Below are 22209 nucleotides of genomic sequence, written 5' to 3'. Positions count from 1 at the left end.
TCCTCCAATGAGACAGACTGCCCGAGGGAAGACTTCATTCACAGGGCACTACCGGCTCGACTGGGAAGGGGATTTTAGGTTCCCTTAGCAAGGCAAGCTTGTCTTTGGAGTAGTGTGCCTGGGGTGGGCTCTAGCGGAAGATGTTTTGGTGTGGCTGGCCGTATCCTCTTGTTTGGCTGAAGGTGAGTTAACATTGTGAGTTACACCATATTTATGGTTATAAACTTTTTAAAACACCTAGCATGCCATATGTTGGTGCACTTGTGTCAGTGCTAGTACAGTCAGTAACCTGTTAGATAAGCTTCTCTCTCGAAAATGGGAATTGAAGGAGAGACTTTACAGAAAATCACAGACACCCTACTTTTTCCAGATCTAAACAACCAAGCAAATAAGGTGTAAGCAGCTGGCGTAATTAAAGCAATAATCGTGAGGGATCAGCAACTCGTGGAAATTATCATACAGGTCTCTGGGAATAGTGGAATTTGAGGAATTCCATAGGGATTTTTATATTTAGTTCATTTCGCACAAATTTCTTGGAAATTCTATAATTAATTGTAGTATACTTCAGAATATTTTTGGTTTTTGTCACTAATTAATTCATCATTTTTATTAATAATATAATTAATTAATTACTATTAATAACATAACTAACTAATAACATGGCTAAGACAGCCTTTCTTCAACTGAATTCTGTGGTGTTTTCATTAGCCTGAGTTTGGATTCAACAAATAATATAACCCATGCAGTAGTATCTAATGATGCACAAGATGAGATGAAGTCACACCTAGTTAAGTTGATAAAAAAGAATTTGGCCGGGAACTGGTAGCATCCCCAGTACACACTTCAAGAGTTATATGTTATGGGTTCATTACAAACAGAGTCATAAATAGTTTCAAGACAGAAATGAGAAGTTGCTTTGTAAAATTGTTTTAAATGAATATATTTCAGATTATTCTAGCCTTTTATACATTTTAGCACTAAAAATTCCTCAAAACCCATTCAAAAATTTTACAAATTTCGAAAATTTTATAAATTTTAAATAAATTTCGAATTTTTGAAATTTCCTAAAAAGTGCCCATGATTGGGAATTTTGTACAGCTTTTACCATTGTTGCTGACCTCCTCAAATCAATATTAAAATTCATATGTACAAGTGCAAATGTGACAAATGTTATCTTCATTACTTTTGGTTCATGCACCATGTGTAGCAAAAATAACATGACACTTATAATTTCAAAATGATACATACGTAAATTCAGATGATTAGTGCTACTGATAAGTAACTTTGAAACTCAAGAACAAATAAATGAATATATCTATCTTTATGATGTCATTCAAAGACACCGCCAATCAATAAAAAAGATACAGTGCCCCACTTGGTAGCCAAAGGTCTGCTATACAGGCACGGGGTCTAATATCTAGAAGGTGACACAGGAAGTCTCATGTAGGTATAAATAATTTACAAAGGACTACTGAGCTCCGCCTATTAACCACAAGGTAATATCAACATTATCACAAAAGAATAATTAAATGTGGGTAAGTGAAAAGCAAAAAAATTAATACAAGTTATAAGTTGAAAGTAATGTTAAAGGTACAACCAGACATTACATTGTTGGTGACTATCTTAAAGCTTTTGACAAGCTTCTCTAACATCTATTCTTTTTGGGGTAATACTTCAGACACTCACTGCTGTTGCAAATCTGTGATACTGCTATATGGCTTCAGTCCATCTAGAGAATGATGCCCAGTCCTGTCCATTATGACTTTCTCCTGCAATCCAGCATCCATCATTCTTGTGGCAGATGCAGCACATAAACTGTGATTTGACTTTTCTTCAAATGAAATCCCTGCATCTTTACACATACCTTTAACCATGCCTTTTAAAGTATTATGGCCAATTGCACAGACATAAAACCATTGCTTCTCTGAATCATCACAGCTGTAATCTTCAATCATTAGCCTTAAGTAAAATGTGTCACTGTCACTACTATCTGGCTTGAATTGAGTCGTTTTGGAGATATATAAGTCAAGCAAACATACTAAACATCGGTATCCAAGTGAGGGATTAGTAAAATGCTTGACTACCTTGTTTGGCTGCCTCTTCCTGACTTGCTTTACTCCTCCCAAGTTGTTCTTGCTTCCATGTTCTGTATACCAATAATAAGCCATCATTTTGTAGCAGCAATGCTCACATTATATATACATTCATTATTATTAATATTCACTTATTATTATTTATTACTAATTAATTATTTCTGACACACACACACTCTCTCTGTACACTTGTGTTTCTCATCTTTGTCTTTCTCTATATCCTTCTCCATCTAGCTTATTTGTGTTTATGCTCACTTATCAGTTGTTGTTACTTGTTTATCAGATCAATCTGTTAATGAAAAGTCAAGTAACCACATTGGTGACCCAAACTATGTCTTGTTTGTGCCCTTCAACACCTCCGAGGTCGACTACTCCTGCTCCTCTGTTTCCTGCTGCTACCGTCGACATTTCTTCTGTTTAAGTCAAGCTACCACCATTCTGGGAAGCGGATCTTCTTGTTTGGTTCACGCAGGTAGAAGCTCAATTTGCTACAAGACGAATTACTTCCCAGAAGACCATGTTTGAACACGTCATTGCTTCTCTTTCTCCACCATATGCTATATGGAAGTATGTGACCTCATCCTCCATCCTCCTACTTTTGCTCAATACAACACTCTCAAATAACAGTAGGTGAAGTGCACTGCTACTTCTGAACAACGCCGCCTGCAACAATTATTTAATTCAGAAGAGCTTGGTGATAGAAAGCCCTCTCAATTGCTCCATCGAATGCAACAACTACTAGGAGATAAAGTGGCACCTACTGACGGTTCTTTTCTGTGAGAGTTATTTTTACAACAACTTCCACATAATGTTTGTATGGTATTGGCTGGCTCTGGGGATAAAATTCATGAAGACTTACTTGAGGTCTTCACACCACAAGTATCCACTGTGGCTACTTCTACTGTAGTTGAGCAAATCAGTGCTGAAATTGCTGCTCTCAAGACACTACTTGAATCACAACAAAAGCAGTTGTCACAACGTAAGAAAGCATCCCGTTCAGCTCATCACTCTCGTCGCTCTAGTCCAGCTCGCCCTGTAACTACACAACATCAGAGTACTACACTTTGCTGGTACCACAGTCGATTTCAGGCTGCTACCAGGATATGTCAACCACCTTGACCTGGACGGAAAACGACCAGGCCAGGCACTGATGGCAACCAGTGACCCTGGCCAACTCAATAATAGTCGCTTATTTTACTTGTCTGATCTTGTTTAGGTTATTGTTTTCTGATCGATACTGGAGCTAAAATTAGTGTCCTCCCTCCTACTCCTCCTGAACGACTACGCAGCAAAACTAGTCTCTCAAACAGGCTGCAAAAAATTCAGTCATACCTACATATGGTCAAAGGTCTCTTACATTGAACCTTGGTTTGCGCTGTCCATTTCGTTGGATATTCATCCTTGCAGATGTAAGACACCCTATCATTGGAGCTGATTTTCTTAAGAGTCACAATCTCTTAGTTGATATGCGCAACAAGCATCTTATTGCCTCTTTCACACAATGACAAGTTCAAGGACTCTCTCTGTGTGAACCTCCTGATGTTACTCAGCTCCATACATATCAACCCCTTTTCAAGACAAATTCAGTGCTCTCCCTCGGCAATATTCAGAAGTTACTCAACCCTCCAATAGTGACACTCCTGTAAAACATAATACTGTTCATCACATTTTCACTACAAGACCTCCTGTCACCGCACATCCTCAAAGACTATCTCCTGAGAAGCTTCAGATTGCTAAAGCTGAGTTTGATCACATGCTACAGCTTGGGATTATCGAACTTTCATCAAGTAACTGGTCTTCACCAATGCACATGGTCCCTAAAAAGTGCTCTACTAACTGGAGACCATGTGGAGATTATGGCCTCCTCAATAGTCATACTACAGCTGATAGGTACCCTGTACCGCATATTCATGATTTTACAGTTACTTTACAAGGTAAAACTGTATTTTCAAAACTAGATCTAGTACGAGCATTTCATCAAATACCTGTTTCCTCTGAGGACATTCACAAAACCACTGTCACGACTCTGTTTGGTCTGTTTGAATTTGTTCGAATTCCATTTGTTCTTCGCAATGCAGCGCAATCATTTCAAGGATTTATTGATGATGTCCTTCATGAACTTCCCTTTCGCTACGCCTATATTGATGATGTACTTGTCACTAGTAGTACTAGAGAGGAACATATCTCTCATCTCACTGCAATACTAACTAGATTCAAAAACATGGAATTGTTATAAACTCTAATAAGTGTGTATTTGCTAACCCTTCTTTCTTTTTAGGTTATCACATCGATCAATGTGGAATCCGCCCATTGGAGGACAAAAGTCATGCAATTCGTAATTATCCTCAACCACTCCGAAGCAATTATGCCAATTCCTAGGACTAGTGAACTTTTATCACAGATTTATTCTATCATGCGCTAAGATTCTGTCATCACTACATTCATTACTGCCATCAACTAAGATTTTAAAAGGTGATCTGCAATGGACTCCTGATGCTCTGTCTTCATTCACTAATATTAAGGACACTCTAGCCGATGTTACCTTACTGTTTCATCCTGTACTGAATGCACCTACTTCTCTTATGACTGATGCGTCTGATCTAGCAATAGGAGCGGTGCTACAACAACTAATCGATGGTCATTGGCAACTGTTATCATATTTCTTTAGGAAACTTAGTGCCGCAGAATGCAACTACAGTACATTGGATAGAGATTTGTTAGCAATATACTCTTCTATACAACATTTCTCTTATTTTTTAGAAGGACATAATTTTCATGTCTATACGGATCACCGCCTACTCACATACTCACATACAGCCATCAGCCTCGCCTCAGGCTGATATGGAGACAAACGCACCCTCACCCTTGGCCTTGGGTCTGATAAATCCCATACAGACATACTAACCATGCCATAAATATTACTTATAATAGTGTAAAGGGGTCTATTCAAAAGCCATTGCAAGTAGTCTATGCCAAGTACTAGGGACTTGCCATAACCAGTTGGTAGCACACAAGACATCTATATTCTGTGAAACAGCACGCACTGCTTCTCATCGCTCAATTTCCAGAGTTATACTAACTTTAGCCTCAGCTACAGAGAGAGCCTTTGCACTGCAGCTGGAAGAAAAATCTTGTTAGAGAAATATCTTGTTAGAGATCACACCTTTAAGTCTAAACCATGTGTTTGAAGCAAATGGTCAAATTTGCGGTAATGTATGGAGAAATGAGTTGTGACAGATTTTTCAGTTCACCCAATATTGGGTGCAAGATCTTACAGGAAAGGAGGACAGAGTTGGCTTAACAACAATAGCCCAGGAGGGGGATAATGAGAATTTTCATTGATAAGTGCACTTGCCAAAAATTTTTTTCTGGTAGGCATACATGAATTGAATAGATGCTATGGCTATAGCTGGCACATACTTAGAACATAAAATTTTAGGCTGTGTCTAGAGGACCGGTAACCAGACACAGTTTTCAATTGCTAGAGATCCGGCAGTCTGTTTTTCTCCGTAAAACAGCTTGTGCGCATGCACAATAGTGCAAAATGGATCTTAATCTTTTTATCAAGAAACACTAAACCCTAATCCCAAAACTCAACAATCCCGGAGGCTAAGATGTACGAGAGGGTGCTCTAAAAACTAAACACTAAACCCCAATCCCAACCCTACGACCCCGGAGGATAAGATGTATGAGAGTGTGTTATTTCTTGACTTAATCAGGGGCGTATCTAGGAATATAAGAAGAGGGGAGCTGAGGGCGCGCTAAGCATGCCACGATTTTGGCCACACCCACTTTTACGGCGGTAAAACGGCCTTTTTCTGCATTTTTGTCAATTACGGGTGGGGCCAAGATCATTTCAAGCATACTGTCATGCGACCTGCCATGATACTGGTACTTCTGATTGCTCCTTAAAGCATAGGCGGCTGCAGGCCTAGGCATTGGGGGTCATTGCCTAGGTTAAAAATTAGACCGGAAGTAGAAACAATGCTATTTAACCCTTTTACCACACCCCTTTAATTAGAAATGCCTAGGCTGAGTTGGACTTCTGCAGCCGCCAAAGCCTTAAAGCACTGGAAACTGCTGAAATCATGATCAGGGGGCTAGATAACTTTGTTAGGAGGCTTGGTAGTGATGCAAGAGTCCAGGATTTGAGTAATTTTTTCTGAGCCCAGCCATGAGGGGGGTGCTCAAGCCCCCTCAGCCCCCCCCCCCTAAATACACCTCTGTAAATAAAGCCCAAAAGGAGAAACAAACAGAAAAAAATCATTTTTAAAAAATGAAAAAAATCATAAACTGTAGCATAGTTCGATGCAGTAGTCCTGAACGGATTCGAACCACTGCCCACATCCATGCAATCCACATGAGCCTCTCCACTGCACCACCACGACCCTGCTGCATTTGTGATGCTGGTCTTTGGATTTATACTCGATTATTCATACTGGGATGTAGCCCCAGTATTACATATAATATAGGGGCGAAGCCCCTATTACCGGACCTCTAGCCCTGAATACTGTGTCCGGTTACCACACCTGTAGACACTTTGAAAATTTTATGTCCTTTATGATTTTTAAACTGTCACAATTTTACCACGATTTCTGTCTTTTAAAACACTTTTATCACAAGAAGGCTCCTTAATGTCTTATTACCATTGTACCACAATAATGTGCATGGCGTGTTTTATTGTCTTGAGGTAAGATAATGCTGTCACCAACGGCAAAACCTTTAATCTCAATTCTGAAATCATAATGCTTAGCTACATGTAAGTATAGGACTCACTCAGCTAGGCTCCAAAACGTTGAGTGTAAAAATTAATTTTTATAACTAAGAACATTAATAATTATGCTTAAAACATAAAACACTAAAAACTATTTCCCCGAAATGAAAATGTTTGCTGCACCTGCAGCAATCTTTTGATATGAAATATAGTTTTGGTGCACAACGTTCCAGTCTGAGGTATCTTGACTTTTTTTTGAAAACTAACAATAAAGTTAAAGAATTTCTTCATATCATCAGGGTCTATTGACATAGGGTCAAAACTAGTTAGCACATCTAAGCCAACATTCTTTCTAAGCCTATTACAAATGCATTATCAAAATTATCATTATTGTTATTAGCACCTCATTAAATTAGCAAACACAGTCAAAAGCTCCTGTCTGAGATATTGTAGTGTAGCAATAGACAAATAACCATTTTCTGGAAGTTGAATCTAAAAACATTCCAAAACAGTCATTCAATTTTTGAACCATAACACCTACTGATGAAAAATCATCTTGCTGATTATGTGCAATCTATAATATAAATGTATGTATTTATTTTAATAAATTAAATATTTTTATATAACATTACTTGGAAAGACTGCACTGCATTCATGGTGTCATCATCATATTGCCCATCAAGGCAATGAATATGACTGAGAAAGCTAAGTTTTTGTAGCATCATCTAAAAATGTCAATTATGTCAATGATGAAATGCTTGGCCCATGAAACAGAAATTGTGCAAGTACCACCAAATTTGAATTAATAGAATATTTGATTTTACTTGTGGATGAAAGTACAGTACATCCTCTATTATCCGAACACCGGTTATCCAAACCCTCGTTTATCCAAATACATGGCTGTCTCTAATGTGCATGCTCAGACTAGTTAATTTATTAATAACCGGTTAAAATGGCTACTAGAGCATGAGTTTAACGGAGCTTACCCAAGAGGAAGACCATTAAAGAGAAGCCTGAGATGCTTTGCGAGTTAGAGGAAGGAAAGTCATGCACATTTATTCTTCAAAAAAGGACAGAATAGGTCAGTCTACTGCATTCTGCGCTGTATTTCACTTATCAGGACTTATTCAGCTATTTGAACACTTCTCCAAATAAAAATGCACCAAGATGTTCGATAATGGAGGATGTACTGTACTCCATTCACAATAAAATGATGCATTATAGTGATGTACCTGACATTGTTTTGTCAACTGCAAAGAACTCTCCTTTACACTACCACTTTGATTACCATACATGTGATTCTCTCTGTAATTCTGCTCAAGATAAACTATATCACAAGCTACATTATATTAAATTAAAAGTCAGTAAAAATTAGCAACATACTGAAAACAGTACTTGATTCATCATCTTTGCCCTACCGAAAATAAAGCATGAATTACAAGTACTGTATGTTACATATAACACACTGTGAGGTTTTTGCAATGATTTTGTACCATTTTTTTCTTTCCACAGTCCGTTTCAGAGTCTACTTCCAAATGATGCACTTCGGCAGTAACCACAAACTCCTTTGTCCTTTCTTTGCTTAATCTGTAAGTATCATAATCAACATGACAACTTAATAAGGCACTGTTGTCCCTTCTTCCTTTTCCACTTCTATCATGCTGTTTAGAAGTTAAGTAAGACAAAGAGTTTGCCACTGCACTGACAGGAACTGAGGAACGAATAGGAGGATATTCCTCATCATCTTCAGGAACTTGACTTCCTAAACGAATCAGCTGAATGGAATACCGAAGAGTTTCGAGTTGTTCTAAAATATTTCTTGAATTCAAAATGATCAACTCTTCTCCTATCATGCCATAAAACAAAAATATGTAAAAATCATAACAGATGCACACAGTATGGTATTCATAACCTCTAGGGCGTGGCATGAGTGATTATAAATACCATTGACCTGTATTGCAAAAATGTCTGTTACAGGGGCGTTGTAACTAACTTAACAAATAAACCTATAGAAATCAAAGGTTTTGTAATGGTGCCTTAATTAGCAAATGATGACAGTATTGTAGTGAGCATGTGGCAGAAAAGAGGAAAATGGCTACTGCTAGTCTCCTTTTGTGTCTCAAAGTAAAGTACTTCTTTATAACTATTATTAGTACTATTTAATTAGTTGTAGATTAAGCAATTTAAACTAAAAGCAAAGTGTGGGACAGCAAGCAAATGTTATCACGTTTAATTTTGAACATTGTCATGATTAATGGACATTATTCTACCTCCTGTACTATTGTCAGCACAACGCATGCACAGCTTTTGCCTATACTCCAATACATGACTCATGACTCTATTCCTGTCTCTAACACCATGTGTTAAGCAGCAAGCTAACTGCCATTTTGACTGCTACGTGGACAAACATTTTATTAATTAACATAACACATGAAAATCATGTTCTCCACTTATTTTTGGTTTGTGTTTAAACTTGTATGTACTGAAAGACCTTTTCCGTCTAAATACTTCAGCATTGTGCATGCACGTACAAAAAAAGCTACTACAAACAACTACTGAGTTTATGAGATACAGTTTATGAACAATCAATTAGCTGTTGTTGATTGTTAAATCATTTTGTTAACTTTCAAAATAACATTTCTTTCTATGTAACTATCATTTTAATGATTTACATCTTATTATAAGGTAATCTGTTCGTGATTATAAAGAGTGACTGTTTAAAGTAGGCTGGTCAATTATGAACACTTTTAATTTTAAAATCTCCAGTTCTGAACAATACAAGTTTGTAAAACAGATGATAGCTCTACTTGAGCCAAAAATGAAGATCGTCACAATAAAATTTTTTGGTATTTTCTTCTTAACTTCAAAAAAATAGCCAAGAATACTGAAAAACGCATCATAAAAACGGTCGCAAAATCCATGGTTAGACTATCTGTTTCTAAGTCCAGCCAAAAAATGCCAGGACACGACATAGATATCAAGCTTAACAAAATATTCACTAGAAGAACAAGGTATAATATGCCTCAATGGCAATTATTATTGACTGATGTAAAGCCAACAATAACTCATGAGAACCTGCCTACTTTTTAAAAATTATTATTGGGCGAAGCCCTTACTTACAAGAACTTGAACGTAAGTCTGGGCGTGACTGGGAGGTGCGGTCTGGAGGTGGAGCCCCTCAATGTTTTACATTCTTTCTAGTACTTTTAATTTTAAAGATTGAAACAAGTATGGTCAGAAAGGTATCCCATAAAGTTAAATTATTATTAATTACTACAACTAAATCGGTACTCAATACTTTTAATATTGAGGTCAAAACAACTTGCCATCGGATTCAAATCTAATTTTTGGCATTGTCCAAACCTTAATTCATTGTACTGCATGGCTCAAAGCACTACACCCTCATTGGTTTGTATTTTTGCTTGCACATATGAAACCATATCACACATGCATGAATTTCCATTTCCATGCTCCATTAACACAGGTATAATACTGGTAGGATTTTCTGAAACAGCTGTGCTGCTTCGATGTAAGTCCGTAACTTGCAGTAAATTGATTTTAAAGGATCTTGTCTAACTGACCACATGTAAACTTTCAACTACCTCTTATGGTAATAGCTTCAATTTCAAAACCCAACTCAAGCTTCTCAGTTTCTACCTACTTTGTAATAGTGGCACTGACCTCTTCTTTAAAGTAAACAGGGTTGGATATAAATTTGTAGATACACTAAACCTTTCTTTAAATTTTAGGTTCATTTATCAATAACAATAGACTACGACTTTTATGAAATAATAAATTTCCATACAATTGGGGGAAATGCTAGAATCTAGTCATAAGTCAACTTTTTACTACGATATTACAACTATCTCAATCAAAAAAAAATATCAAATGATCCCCAACATATTGAAAATACTAAAGCTCTTGGCTGTTGCCCCCATAAATAATAGTCTGTCAGCATTTTTATCAATTGATGGCGATTAAATGTATCAAAATCGGTGTCTTAAAAATCTTAGTAACAAAATTTTGCCAGAAACATTATCAGAGTTACACAAAAGCTATCAAAAAACAGGCTTTGTTTTACTGTAAAAACTGACAATGGAAAAGCTACTATGGAGTGACAATATGTGTCACAAAATGGTGTCTGCAATTAGCAAAGCTTGCAAGCACCAGATCTAGAAATTCTCACACCAAAGACGTCATTGAAGAAAAGTATGCAATAATTGTTGCATCTTTCGACTTAAATGGAATAAGGAGTGTTCTTTCTGACAAAAGTATATTATATAGGCGGTAGCCTATATGTAGGATTGAGCTTGATTTTTCAAGATGTCAGCCATTTTTATGATTTTAAAACACTTATAACTCTTTTATCTTATGTTGTACAGCCTTATAAATGGCTTCGATGAGCTCTCTCCTTCACTGAGCAATTCTCCTGGTACCTTTAAAGTGGACTGTAATGTAGCGGGAGCATTCCTGGAGAATAGGCCCAAATTCGAATTTCTGCAAATTCTTTAGACTTCTTCTTCTTTCATCTTCTGCTATCAACACAGAATCTTTTAAGCCAGAGAACCGCTCATGTTGGCTTTTACATCATTCCTTTGAGCTCGGGTCAAGAACTGGACATGTGGCTTCAAAAAGAAGCAAACTCAGAGAACAATGGAAAACAATTTCCAACTGCAGCACCACGTGGGTTTGTGGTTTGACGCAGTTTTAACTTACGCACATGTGATTAGCATGAATATGATTAACCTAACCACATAATCATAACAGAATGTAATTTATTAATTTAAACATTACTGGTACTATATGATATTTATGTACTATTACAAAATCTTACATTGAAACATTTATAGTGAATTCGTTTATTGAGGTAGTGCCTTTTCTTCCTTCTTTGGACAGTGCTAAATTTGTACATAGTTATAAAGATATAATCCATATAATGTCAAGGCTTTCTTTTAAAACCAAAGAGCACTTTGTGGTCATAGAGCCAATCCAATAACAAGTTAATATTTGCACAACACACAAGCATTATCAATCAATAAGTGCTTAAATGTTTAAAAAAAAAGAGTGCTCCATGGTATTGACGAATTACATCAGCCATTGCGAAAAAGACTACGGAAGTTTATTGTCATAATTTTTTTTGGACTGAGAATTACATGCATATAGTATACATCAAGTCATCAACCATTTAACACAAAATTATAATAACTACAATCACTATATAGGATTCATACTTGCTTCATACATTATTTCAAAAATACAACAGTTTACTTTACAAATAATACACAACATAGATCTAGCACTTATTTTAGGCAATAGGCACTATCTCAGTTTCTTTGGTGGACTATCTCTTGGCAATTTTTTGTGCTCTGACTTCCCATTTTCCATCACACTTGATGTGTCAGTTCAGTTTTCATCACGTGTTAGTTCTTTTTGTAGCCCTCTTTTTTCCCAGATACACTATTTCTTTTGGTGCTCTTCTATCATCATACTGGCAATAGAGTGTCCTCTGACTTTTATCCATTCAGTCACTATTTCATGCAGCAGTGTTGTTGCTTTCTTGGTGTCTTTCATTCCTAGTATGCACTCCATCCATACTGACATATCTGGGTCACTACATACTGTGTTTGTAAGTTTGTTAAACTTTTTACCTGAATCCTTCTGGGTCATCTACATGACAAATTTTTATAAACAAATAACTCAACTCCTACAAAAAATCAAATGCTGCACCAGTTACATAGCAAAGCCCACTTCTGTCAGTAGTCTCCAACAATTCTTCAGAAGAATCCTGGTCAAAATCACACTCTTCATGCAATACACTCCTCCAATATGCCTTCATTACACAATCATATACTTCTAAATTTATTCTCTAACTTTCGTATGACAAAAGCAGCATTGAGCCTTACAGCATTTTGTTCAACGTGAGAAAGTACTCAAGGGCTTGATGATATCCTGGTCATTCCACCTTTGGAAATTTCAAGTTTATTCTCTAAAATTGTGTCAATCATGCACTGCCACATTATGTAATCTTCACTACAAGAGATACTTATAGATTTCATTCAGTTTACTTAGCAGCAGCAAAAGGGCATTAGTCCTACATGTATATAAATGAAGGTTTTCATGAAGTTTCCTGAATTTTGATGGCAGAAGCATATCTTTAACATACATGTAGTGTTATATTTTCATCATTTTAAAAATCTTACTAGATCTCTATATTTTAGTTATAATGGGCAATAAGTTCTATAGCTTTCTTCTCTTCACCTTCTAAATTTCTTAAAGTTTCAATGTTAGGTATCACTCCTTTAATGACAAGGGTATTCATTTTGAGTTCTTCTAAAGAGAAAGTCCTAATTGCAAAAATGTACAGTGTGTTGGGGATAGCCATGCTTATTCACGTGTAGGCATCATTACATCATTACACATCACTATAGTCACATCTAGAGTCAAGAGCAATATGGCACAAGCAATTTACTTCTTGTTTCATATCCATGATGGGTATATATCTCTAGCATTGAAATTGTTCACACATCAACTGGTTTATTTCTAAAGCTGTTTCAAACCCCTTTAAAGGCATAGTGTAAACGGGGCTTATGCTTTCATCCTTTTAATATTTTTGAAGCTCCACCTATTGAGCTGAAGTGATTGTACACATTTATTAACCACTGTCCATGAAGTGGTTTGCTGCTGGTCAGGCATAAGTTTACAACAACTTCAGGGATTGACTTCTTTTTTAATTCTAAAAGATACTGTGGCAGACCATTTGTTTAGTAGAAATTTCAACTTCTCTAATGTCTAAATTTGTTGGTAAAAGCATTCCCTTTATCTTCAATTAAATACGTTACATACAGTAGAAGACAATAAAAACTTTGCGTTCCGTTTACGTTGAACGGCAATTAAACGGTAGCACCGTTTCCGTTTTTATTGTGGTTGTTCCGTTCATGGTCCGTTGGGTCTGGGCACTACAGTTTTTGTTATCATGAACAACGCTCCAAGCGTTGCTCAACTTTTCTCTTTTTCAACAGTTTCTTCAGGAGTCAGGCTTTCTTAGATACACTTACAGAATGACTACGAGCCATGGTTGATGATAAACGAGACAGGTAAGTCGTAAACGTAGCGACATGCATTTTATATAATTCACCCACCTTATTCTCATGTTGTATGATTCAATAGGACGACAAGAAGTAGTCACAAGAAAGAGTGCTCTGTCAAGCAAAGAAGCAGCTATTATATTATTATCATTTATAGAAATAAAATCATTTAATTATAGACCTGCTAGCCTACCAAGATCACAATGCATGATGCTTGCATCTTTTATAAATAAATAAAATTATAATATATATACTACAAGTTTTAGAAAGTAAGAGTACAATAATGATAGAAATATAATAATGATACTGATAAATAATGCTTATCACAATAAATTGAAGTGAATTAGACTACACCGAGCCTGGTGGCCCGTCCTCCAATGACACGAGTACTTCACACCTCGACTTCACACAGCGTCTCCTTGAGTTGAGGTCCACGCTGAACTGATATGACAGTAGTATCTCCAGAGCGGCAGTCAAGAACGAGCATAGTAGTATCTGTGGAGTAAAGAAAACCAAGGAGGCAAGGACAAAACGTTGAGCCAACGTAAAAACGCGCTCCATAGAAAAACAGACCATAAACGGAAGTAAACTTTTTTATATAGCATTGAAACGCCCAACGGCCGTTCAACGTAAACGGAACGCGAAGTTTTTATTGGCTTGTACTGTACATGTACACACATCTACATAATCCTTGGTATTACTTGCCATAATTTCAAGATTTCGAGCAAATGTCTCCAAGTTATCCTCTTCTCTACACCATCTATCTTTTTTAAAAGATCTTCTTGATTTTGGATCATCCATCTTGAATGCTTTAATTGCTTTGACTTTAGTCAAAAGCAAGCTACATGTAAAGTCAGAATGGTTTGTATCTTCCTCTTGAGGCATGCATGACTCAGCAGCCATGCTTAAAAATGTGGTGGTTGTTAGGCAACAGTAGGTGTGTGTCCAGTAAATATGTCATGTCACAGTCACATCTGGCAAAAAGAGCATGAGCATGACTGGTTTCATATCCGCTTGGTATACATAAAATTTCAATATCAGCCGGTTTTCATCAAAATAGGTTGATACCGATACTTTCATCAGTGTCAATGCAGCAAAGCCCCTGCAGTAGTGCCCTTGACTTATTAAATTTCTTGTTCTTACTAACTCTTGGTCTCTTTGGAGCTACTTAAACAAGTCCTTTTCAGAACTATTGTCTCGCCATATCTCAAAACTCTTCACACATTCCAGTTAATGTTTATTGACACGGGTGTGGCTTATTACCATCTAGAAATTTCTATGGCCCAAATATTTTGCAAATAGCTATCAAAATGACTTTTGCAGATTTTATTTTGCATATTTACCATGCCATTTCATTTAAATAGGCCAAAAAATTGTGTACCAAAATATTAAGAATGAAATGTTACCAGAATTTTGGGCCACAGACATTTTCTAGCTATACGGTATTACCAGGATGTGGACTAGCAACTAACAGCAGCAGAGTTTGCAGATAGAAAAAATGCATCAGTACCACTACAGTGTAGCTCAATCAACACTGCAGTGTTGAATACCAGCTCCATGTAAAAGGCACACAGCTGTATTCAACCAATGTATCTCATATAGCCAGAGCATCTGGCAAAATAGTTTATAAGCTGCATCATAATGTTGGCCAGCTCACACTTAAGGTCCTGATCGAGCCTTCATTTTCATTTCACTAATTATAGTGCAAAAATACACATGTACAAGTAGATACTGATGCATTCCTCTGAGGGTCTCTTTTTAGCAAATTACTTGTGGCACTCAACAAGTACTTTTAGCTTTGTAAAACCAATGCAGAAAGTAAAGTCAACAGCAACATCCTAGGCTAAGGTGAATGCAAACAAACTTAAATATTTACACTATTGATCTCTGCTAGGTGCACAGGTCCATATCCTCTGAAATCATTTTTTCAATAAAACTGCTGGATCACTGCAAAACTAAATTAAGACAGGTACAATTCTAAAGTGCATGTACATGTAATGTAGGAGTCCGGCAAATACATGTATAGTACAAGGCAAAAAAAGCTAAGTAGCACAAGTAGTACACAGGTAGTTCATAGGTAGAGTTATTTACTTCACCAATCTTTGTTACTCTTCGCTACTCTTTGTTACTCTTTGCTGCACTGCTTACTTTGTTACTCTTCGCTGTACTATACCCAGGAAATACTGCAATACTGCCCAGTCACATGTTCTGTAGAAGCATAAGCTCACACACTCAAGAGGCTCTCAAATGACTTTAGAAAGCTTCTGTTGCCTGTCGGTGCTGTTCAAGTTCATCTGTACCGCTGTTCTCTGTTTTCAGAAGCCCATTTAGGAGGTTTTTACTCGATTCAACCGTCGAGCTACTGTCTGCTGCTGACCACATGCACTACTACTACTGGTGGCTTTGCACATGTGCAACAAAGGAGCAGCAAACTACCTACACAAAAGTAGAGTAGCTACTTAGCTTGTTTCACACTATACTATAAGTTCTCCACTATTCACGACTCATACATGTATATCCAAACCCCACAAATCGCTGTGTCTAGTCTAATGTGCATGCGAAGACTAGTTAAATACTTAATCACCAGTATTGTAGCATGGAGCTTAACCAAGAGGAAAACTAGTAAGAGAAGCCTCAAATGCTCTGTGAGTTAAACAAAGGGAAGTCATACATACCGGTATTTATTTCAAAAAGTATTGGATAGGTCAGTCTACAGTATTCTGTGCTGTACTTTGCTTATTCAGGCTATTTCAGCTATCTGAACATTTCCTTCAATAGGCTAGAGGTGCACAGAGTTGCTTGGACAATCAAGGACACAATACTGTACAATTGTCTTCAAAATAATAGATGGCCAATTTTTGGCTCTTCAGAGCAAAACTTACGAACAAATAGGAATTGCTAATGATGAGGATATTTCTATGACAAATGCTATAAAGCCATAAAAGCTTGCAGGACGAAATACATGTAAATGAAACAAAAGGACATGCTAAAGTGGCTAAATCACTTGATAATAGAGACAATCATTCAGCATGACTTCCATCTAAAAGAAGCCATTTTTGTGCAACAGTTACATGTACTAAAAGTTACATGTAAGTTCAAAAGGTACAGGTACTGTACACGCATAAAATTACAGTACATACATTTACCATATAATCAAATCAACATACCACATATTTTTGGGTCAGCCACGACAACACAGCCATCTTCTGAACTTCTGCAACATATTCCATGTACATCAAAGTTGGTCAAAATGTCATAAAAGTACTCAGCATGTTTTGATGACAATTTTTTACTAGAAAACCTACAAATACATATATGATACACAACAACAACCAAAAAATATCTCCATACCGAACAATAGCTACTTGTACCTTGTCACTACTGTCACTTGTTTCAACAAGAACTGTACTAAATGGTCTACATACATGTACAATAGATGTATTACATGAATGCAATCAGGCATTAGGTCACAATACTTGTCTCACCTGCTTTTATCCAAAACCCACTTCTTGACAACAGCTGGTGCATATCCAACAAGCTCTTTCTGTGAAACAACTTCCATAAAAATGCCACATTGTGAAGCAGACCAGTTTAGAGCATCTATTTCACATAATACAAATTGCGAATTACTAAAAAAATTAATATAAAAATAAATGTAGCCTAAAACTTTCATTAAAACAAACATTTCTTCTTGTTTCTGAAGCTTTTCTGCAGATAAAGTTTTGATGTAGCTAATAGCAGCAGAAAGAGTAGTTAAATAGTATCCTGCTTCAGCAATGCTTAACTGAGGATTACCATATTCGGACATAAACTGAACATTAGTGGCCTAGTGAAAGAAATTGGTCAGGCAAGATTACAAATACATGTAGTTATTCGCAAACCATATCTCTGACGTTTGCCTTAATAGTCACATAAACCCAAAAGTCAAGAAAAGTGTCTAAAATATAGTAAAACAAATTAATCAATTATTACAATGTACATGCATATTTATGGAGTTACAATTAAGATGCAGTTAAAATTGTATTAATTTAACAAATTTCTACTAAGTTTTAATTGACTAATCATGGAAGACACTATGTATCAATAACACAATTATTTTGTACAATTCAGCCGTAAGTTTACATACTAGGTCTGACAAGTCAACATAAAGTCCTTTAATCATTTTCACAGAGCACATCTCACATAATTCGTTATTATGTTATACAGTCATGTACAAGTACTTTAAAGTCATTTATTTTTCTTAAAAAGACAAAATATTTGCAATTTGCTAATGGTTTTGATTTAGCATGTACCGTATTTGCTCAATCAAACGCGCTGCTCAATTAAATGCCCTTCCTTAAATAAATGCCCAGGCCAGGGGATCCAGGAAAGCAATAAATGCCCACGCTTAATTAAGCACCCACTTCAATTTAACACCCATGGGTGTGACTACACAAGTGCACGTGGGTGCAGTACTGTACTCACGAGTGTACCACGAGTATCATGGAGAAGGAAAAGCACAAGTGTTAAGATATTGATTTCAAATTAAAAGCAGTGGCTCTTTGAAAGAAGAAGTCTATCGCTGTTGTTTCTAGAGACTTAGGTGCCGACCGAAAATGTATTCTAGAATGGCGAGCACAAAAAAACTGACATAACTGAAGAAAGTGGGTAAAAGCAAACACAAGCGCCTGAATGGAGCTGGAAAGAAAGCATTAGATGTTGAAATGGACTAACAATTGTTTCAGTGGATTGCTGGTTAACGTGAACAAAATGTTTGAGTGAGTAGATCAATGATTATGAGACAATTAAGCTACAACTATTTCATTAAATAATACGTTTAAGGCCAGTACTGGTTGGCTTCAAGGTTTTTTGCACAGGAATGAATTATCATTAAGACAAAGAACAACAGTTTGTCAAAATCCTCAAGCTGCTTGTATTAGTAAGCTAGTTGATTTTATTATTCACTTGCGAAAACTTCAACTCAGTCAAAAATATTCACTAAACTGTATATTTGCTATGAATGAAACCGTTTGCTGGTTCGATATGCCTGGTGACACAATCACACAGGAGCTCCCTCAGTGCCAGCGAACAGTAGTGGTCATGAAAAGGATCATTACACAGTTGTGCTTAGAGCCAAAGCTGATGGAACAAAGCTTAAACCATTTGTTGTTTTCAAACTTCAAAGGCCAAGGTACACATCTTATTAAAGATTCTATTACAATTTCTGGTTTGATTGTACGTTTCAGTGCAAATGGGTGGTTAAATAACTCCCTCACTATTGAATATCTCAAGAATGTTTTAGGAACGTTATCATTTTCAACCAGTTTAATGATATAGGATGCCTATCGCTGTCATATACATGGTGATGCTGTAAAAGAAGAATGTTCACGTCTTATGTTAGAGACAGCAATCATACATGGAGGCTGCACACGATATATACAGGCAGCTGATGTGGTGTGGAATGCATCATTTAAAAGAAATATGAGACAGCATTGTGATACATGACTCTCAGAGCCTTCTTGTCATCAATAAAAAGGAGGCAATCTTAAAGCTCCATCTCATAGTCTAATCTACAGCTGGATGAAACAGTCATGTGAATCAATTCCTTCTGGAACTTTAAAAAGCTCATTTAAAAGTAACTGCTACAGATGGCTCTGAAGATGACTTGATACACTGCTTTAAAGATGGACAACCATGTGCTGAAGGGAAGGCTGTTTTATTAGATGAAATGAAGAAGCTAACTGAAGAAAGTAATGACACAGCAGACCAATTTGCTTCGGATGAAAATGATGAGGAATTAGGAAAGAATGAGATGTGCATTGATGATGATTAATTGTAAATATTATATAACAATTACAACTTAAACAAACAAAAATCATACATTTAATCATAAATAGTCACTCATAAATGATTAATTCAAATTTAATAACTTTTTGATTGTAGTAATCAGTCTCTTGGATCCTTTGTAAGAATATAGGCACAAGGCATTTCAAGTCCATTTCCCAGTTTTCTGTGCCCTGTTAATTCGCAAGTTACATGTACTTCACTTCCTCTCTTTATAAAAAACCAGGCTAAAGGTAGCAACTTTCGAGGCATATGGCTGACTATAACACCATCTTTCATGATTGCTACAGCATGACAATCATTATATTGTTGTCCTCAGTTATCAAGCATAGCTGCTTACCAATAAAGGGTGTCCAAATAGTTTTATAGACATAATAATACTTGAGTAGTAGCCATTCTGCTTGCTGCTTATTTTAATAACTGCCCATCTACATAAAAATTAATAATCGCCGACCCTGAATTAACACCCTCTTTGTTTAAACACCCATGCTAAAAGTGCTGTTAATGTATGTACAACAATGTAATTAAACGCCCAGGTGTTTAATCGAACAAATACAGAACTAATTAGTGTGATGTTGCTCTTTTTCAATTATTATCAATAAATGCAAGTACTAATTTTTGCAAATCTAAAGCCAATAGCAAAAAATACAAAAATTAGGACTCATAATTAATAATGGATTTAAGGTACATTGTACTTAATTTGTACATCAAGTTAGTGCATGCATATATGGTTGAGTTTTGTAAGGTGGATGGGTATGGGGGGCGAATGCAAGTTACTTGTACAACATAGGCATGAATTTAGCTGGGAGGTACTGTTTATACACACAAACATTTCATCTAGTTAACTAGGGTTTAATCCATCTTACCTATGGTAACAATCAGTTTTTAATCATCATAGTCATCACACACATAGTATGACAGATAGGTGTTATGTAAAAACAATAATGACAACTGTGTATACTACATGTACATGTGCAATCACAATTTGACTGTAGTGTACATGTACACGGGTCAAGATATGTACATGTGTACATGTATAATGTATACTGGTACACATGTACATGTACTTTGTGTCTTCAAATTCTTGTCACTTTCTAGTATTTCAATAACATGCTTCTTTAATTGGGGTGAGCTTGGGCAAGCCCCACTGTAGCAGAAGTCTTCTGTATGTATGTACATGTATGTATGTAAGTGCATCTTTAGACACATCCATCTTTTAGTCACGCCCCATGTATGCACTACTATCTATTTATCAGTCCATGAGCTAATGTGGTAGCATTATTAAATATTGTAAAAAAAACACATATGCATGTATGAAGCAAGAAGAAAGCTTGAGATTATCGGCAATGACCTAGCTAGCTGGAATGAAAAAGACACAAGTTTTTTACATAGCTCAGAGGGCTATGATGGCATTCCAGACTCAAGATTTAACTGGAAAAGCAGCCTAGCTAGTAGCAGAGTCAGTGCAATACCACAAATCACTCAAGCTCGCCCCATTAATGCATTGCATTTGACTAGTTAAAATTGTTGCCACATTGTGTAGTTAGTTGAAAAAAATTATTCTTCAATAGAAATGAACATTTGTGACAATTAGCAAACTGACAATATCCGATTATTATGGTACATGTCATGTAAATACACATGTGTATTACCTTAAGGAGACAATTGTTTGCGGGTATTTAATTTAGCGAATTTTAGCGATTTTTAAAAAATCGCTAACTTAAGTCCACGCTAACTTCAATTTCTTATTAAATTATTAATAGTTATTAATAATTATTATTTATGATTCATGATGGTTAATTCAGTTCTTCAACTTCTTGAATCTCTATCTCTCCCTCTTAGCTTTGTCTATCTCTTCTATCTCTCCCTCTTTGTCTATCTCTTCTACTATCTCTCCCTCTTTGTCTATCTCTTCTTTCTCTCCCTCTTTGTCTATCTCTTCTTCTGAGTCTTCATCTGTCACATCCAACTCTTTCAAAAGTTCAGCAGTTGCATCTTCAAAAATTCCATCAATGTTTTCCTTGTAGAGTCTTTTAACCAGAACTTTGTATTCATCTAAAGCAGTCCTATTCTTTACATTACTAGTCATTTGAACCTGGGCCATGACTGGGATTTCTAGTCCTCCTTGTACTAAAGGTGATCTGCAGTAGTGGATATCCATAACTTTTAGTGTTACAACTGCTCCATGCTCCATTATGTATCTAGTTACTCTTGATATTTCTTTCGGCAAGTGTCCTACAATAGAGGCAGATGATAAGCGCCCTGGAAGCCTTTTTGTTGCTGCTATAGCAAAGACGGTCATGTAAGTTGTCTAGTTCGTGCTTCGTAGCAAGCAATTCATGTAATCTCGGAGCCCACACTGTCTGATAGACGTGATATCCTCTAAGGCCACACAAGAAGCCAAAAGAAACGTCTGTTGAGGTAGAACAAGTCATTTCTAGTCTAGTAGAAAGGCAGGCTAAGGTTTTAGAGAGCCCAGTTGGCAGTTGCTTAG

General features: G+C 36.4%; 1 protein-coding gene across 2 annotated transcripts; it reads right to left on the bottom strand.

Moving 5' to 3' along the window:
* Positions 1 to 6930: 6930 nt before the first annotated feature.
* LOC109582471 (uncharacterized) lies at positions 6931 to 17868 on the bottom strand. Of its 2 annotated transcripts, none has more exons than XM_019997188.1 (12): positions 17774 to 17868; positions 17576 to 17718; positions 17378 to 17521; positions 17244 to 17309; positions 17060 to 17193; positions 8274 to 8653; positions 8191 to 8221; positions 8040 to 8146; positions 7440 to 7532; positions 7349 to 7381; positions 7211 to 7299; positions 6931 to 7165 (listed from the first exon to the last, which is right to left on the bottom strand). In XM_019997188.1, the coding sequence occupies exons 1-12, from the start codon at positions 17774 to 17776 to the stop codon at positions 6952 to 6954; spliced, it is 1437 nt and encodes a 478-aa protein (XP_019852747.1). In that variant the 5' UTR covers positions 17777 to 17868; the 3' UTR covers positions 6931 to 6951. The 2 variants fall into 2 exon arrangements, with proteins under 2 accessions (XP_019852747.1, XP_019852748.1); XM_019997189.1 differs by having other exon boundaries at positions 8301 to 8653.
* Positions 17869 to 22209: the final 4341 nt, after the last annotated feature.

This window comes from Amphimedon queenslandica, unplaced genomic scaffold (genome assembly GCF_000090795.2).
Source record: "Amphimedon queenslandica unplaced genomic scaffold, v1.1 AMPQUscaffold_13381, whole genome shotgun sequence".
NCBI lineage: Eukaryota > Metazoa > Porifera > Demospongiae > Haplosclerida > Niphatidae > Amphimedon > Amphimedon queenslandica.
Note: the sequence above shows the minus strand (reverse complement) of the source record. Positions and strands in the feature narration are given on the sequence as shown.

What these genes read in the sequence shown, in the direction of transcription:
- LOC109582471 (XM_019997188.1), bottom strand. An exon ending in GGCTGACCCAAAAATATGTG is followed by an intron (nt 8,654 to 17,059) that starts GTATGTTGATTT and finishes ATGGCATGATAG; the next exon opens with GAGAAGAGTTGATCATTTTG. An exon ending in AGTTGACAAAACAATGTCAG is followed by an intron (nt 7,533 to 8,039) that starts GTACATCACTAT and finishes TGACATTTTTAG; the next exon opens with ATGATGCTACAAAAACTTAG.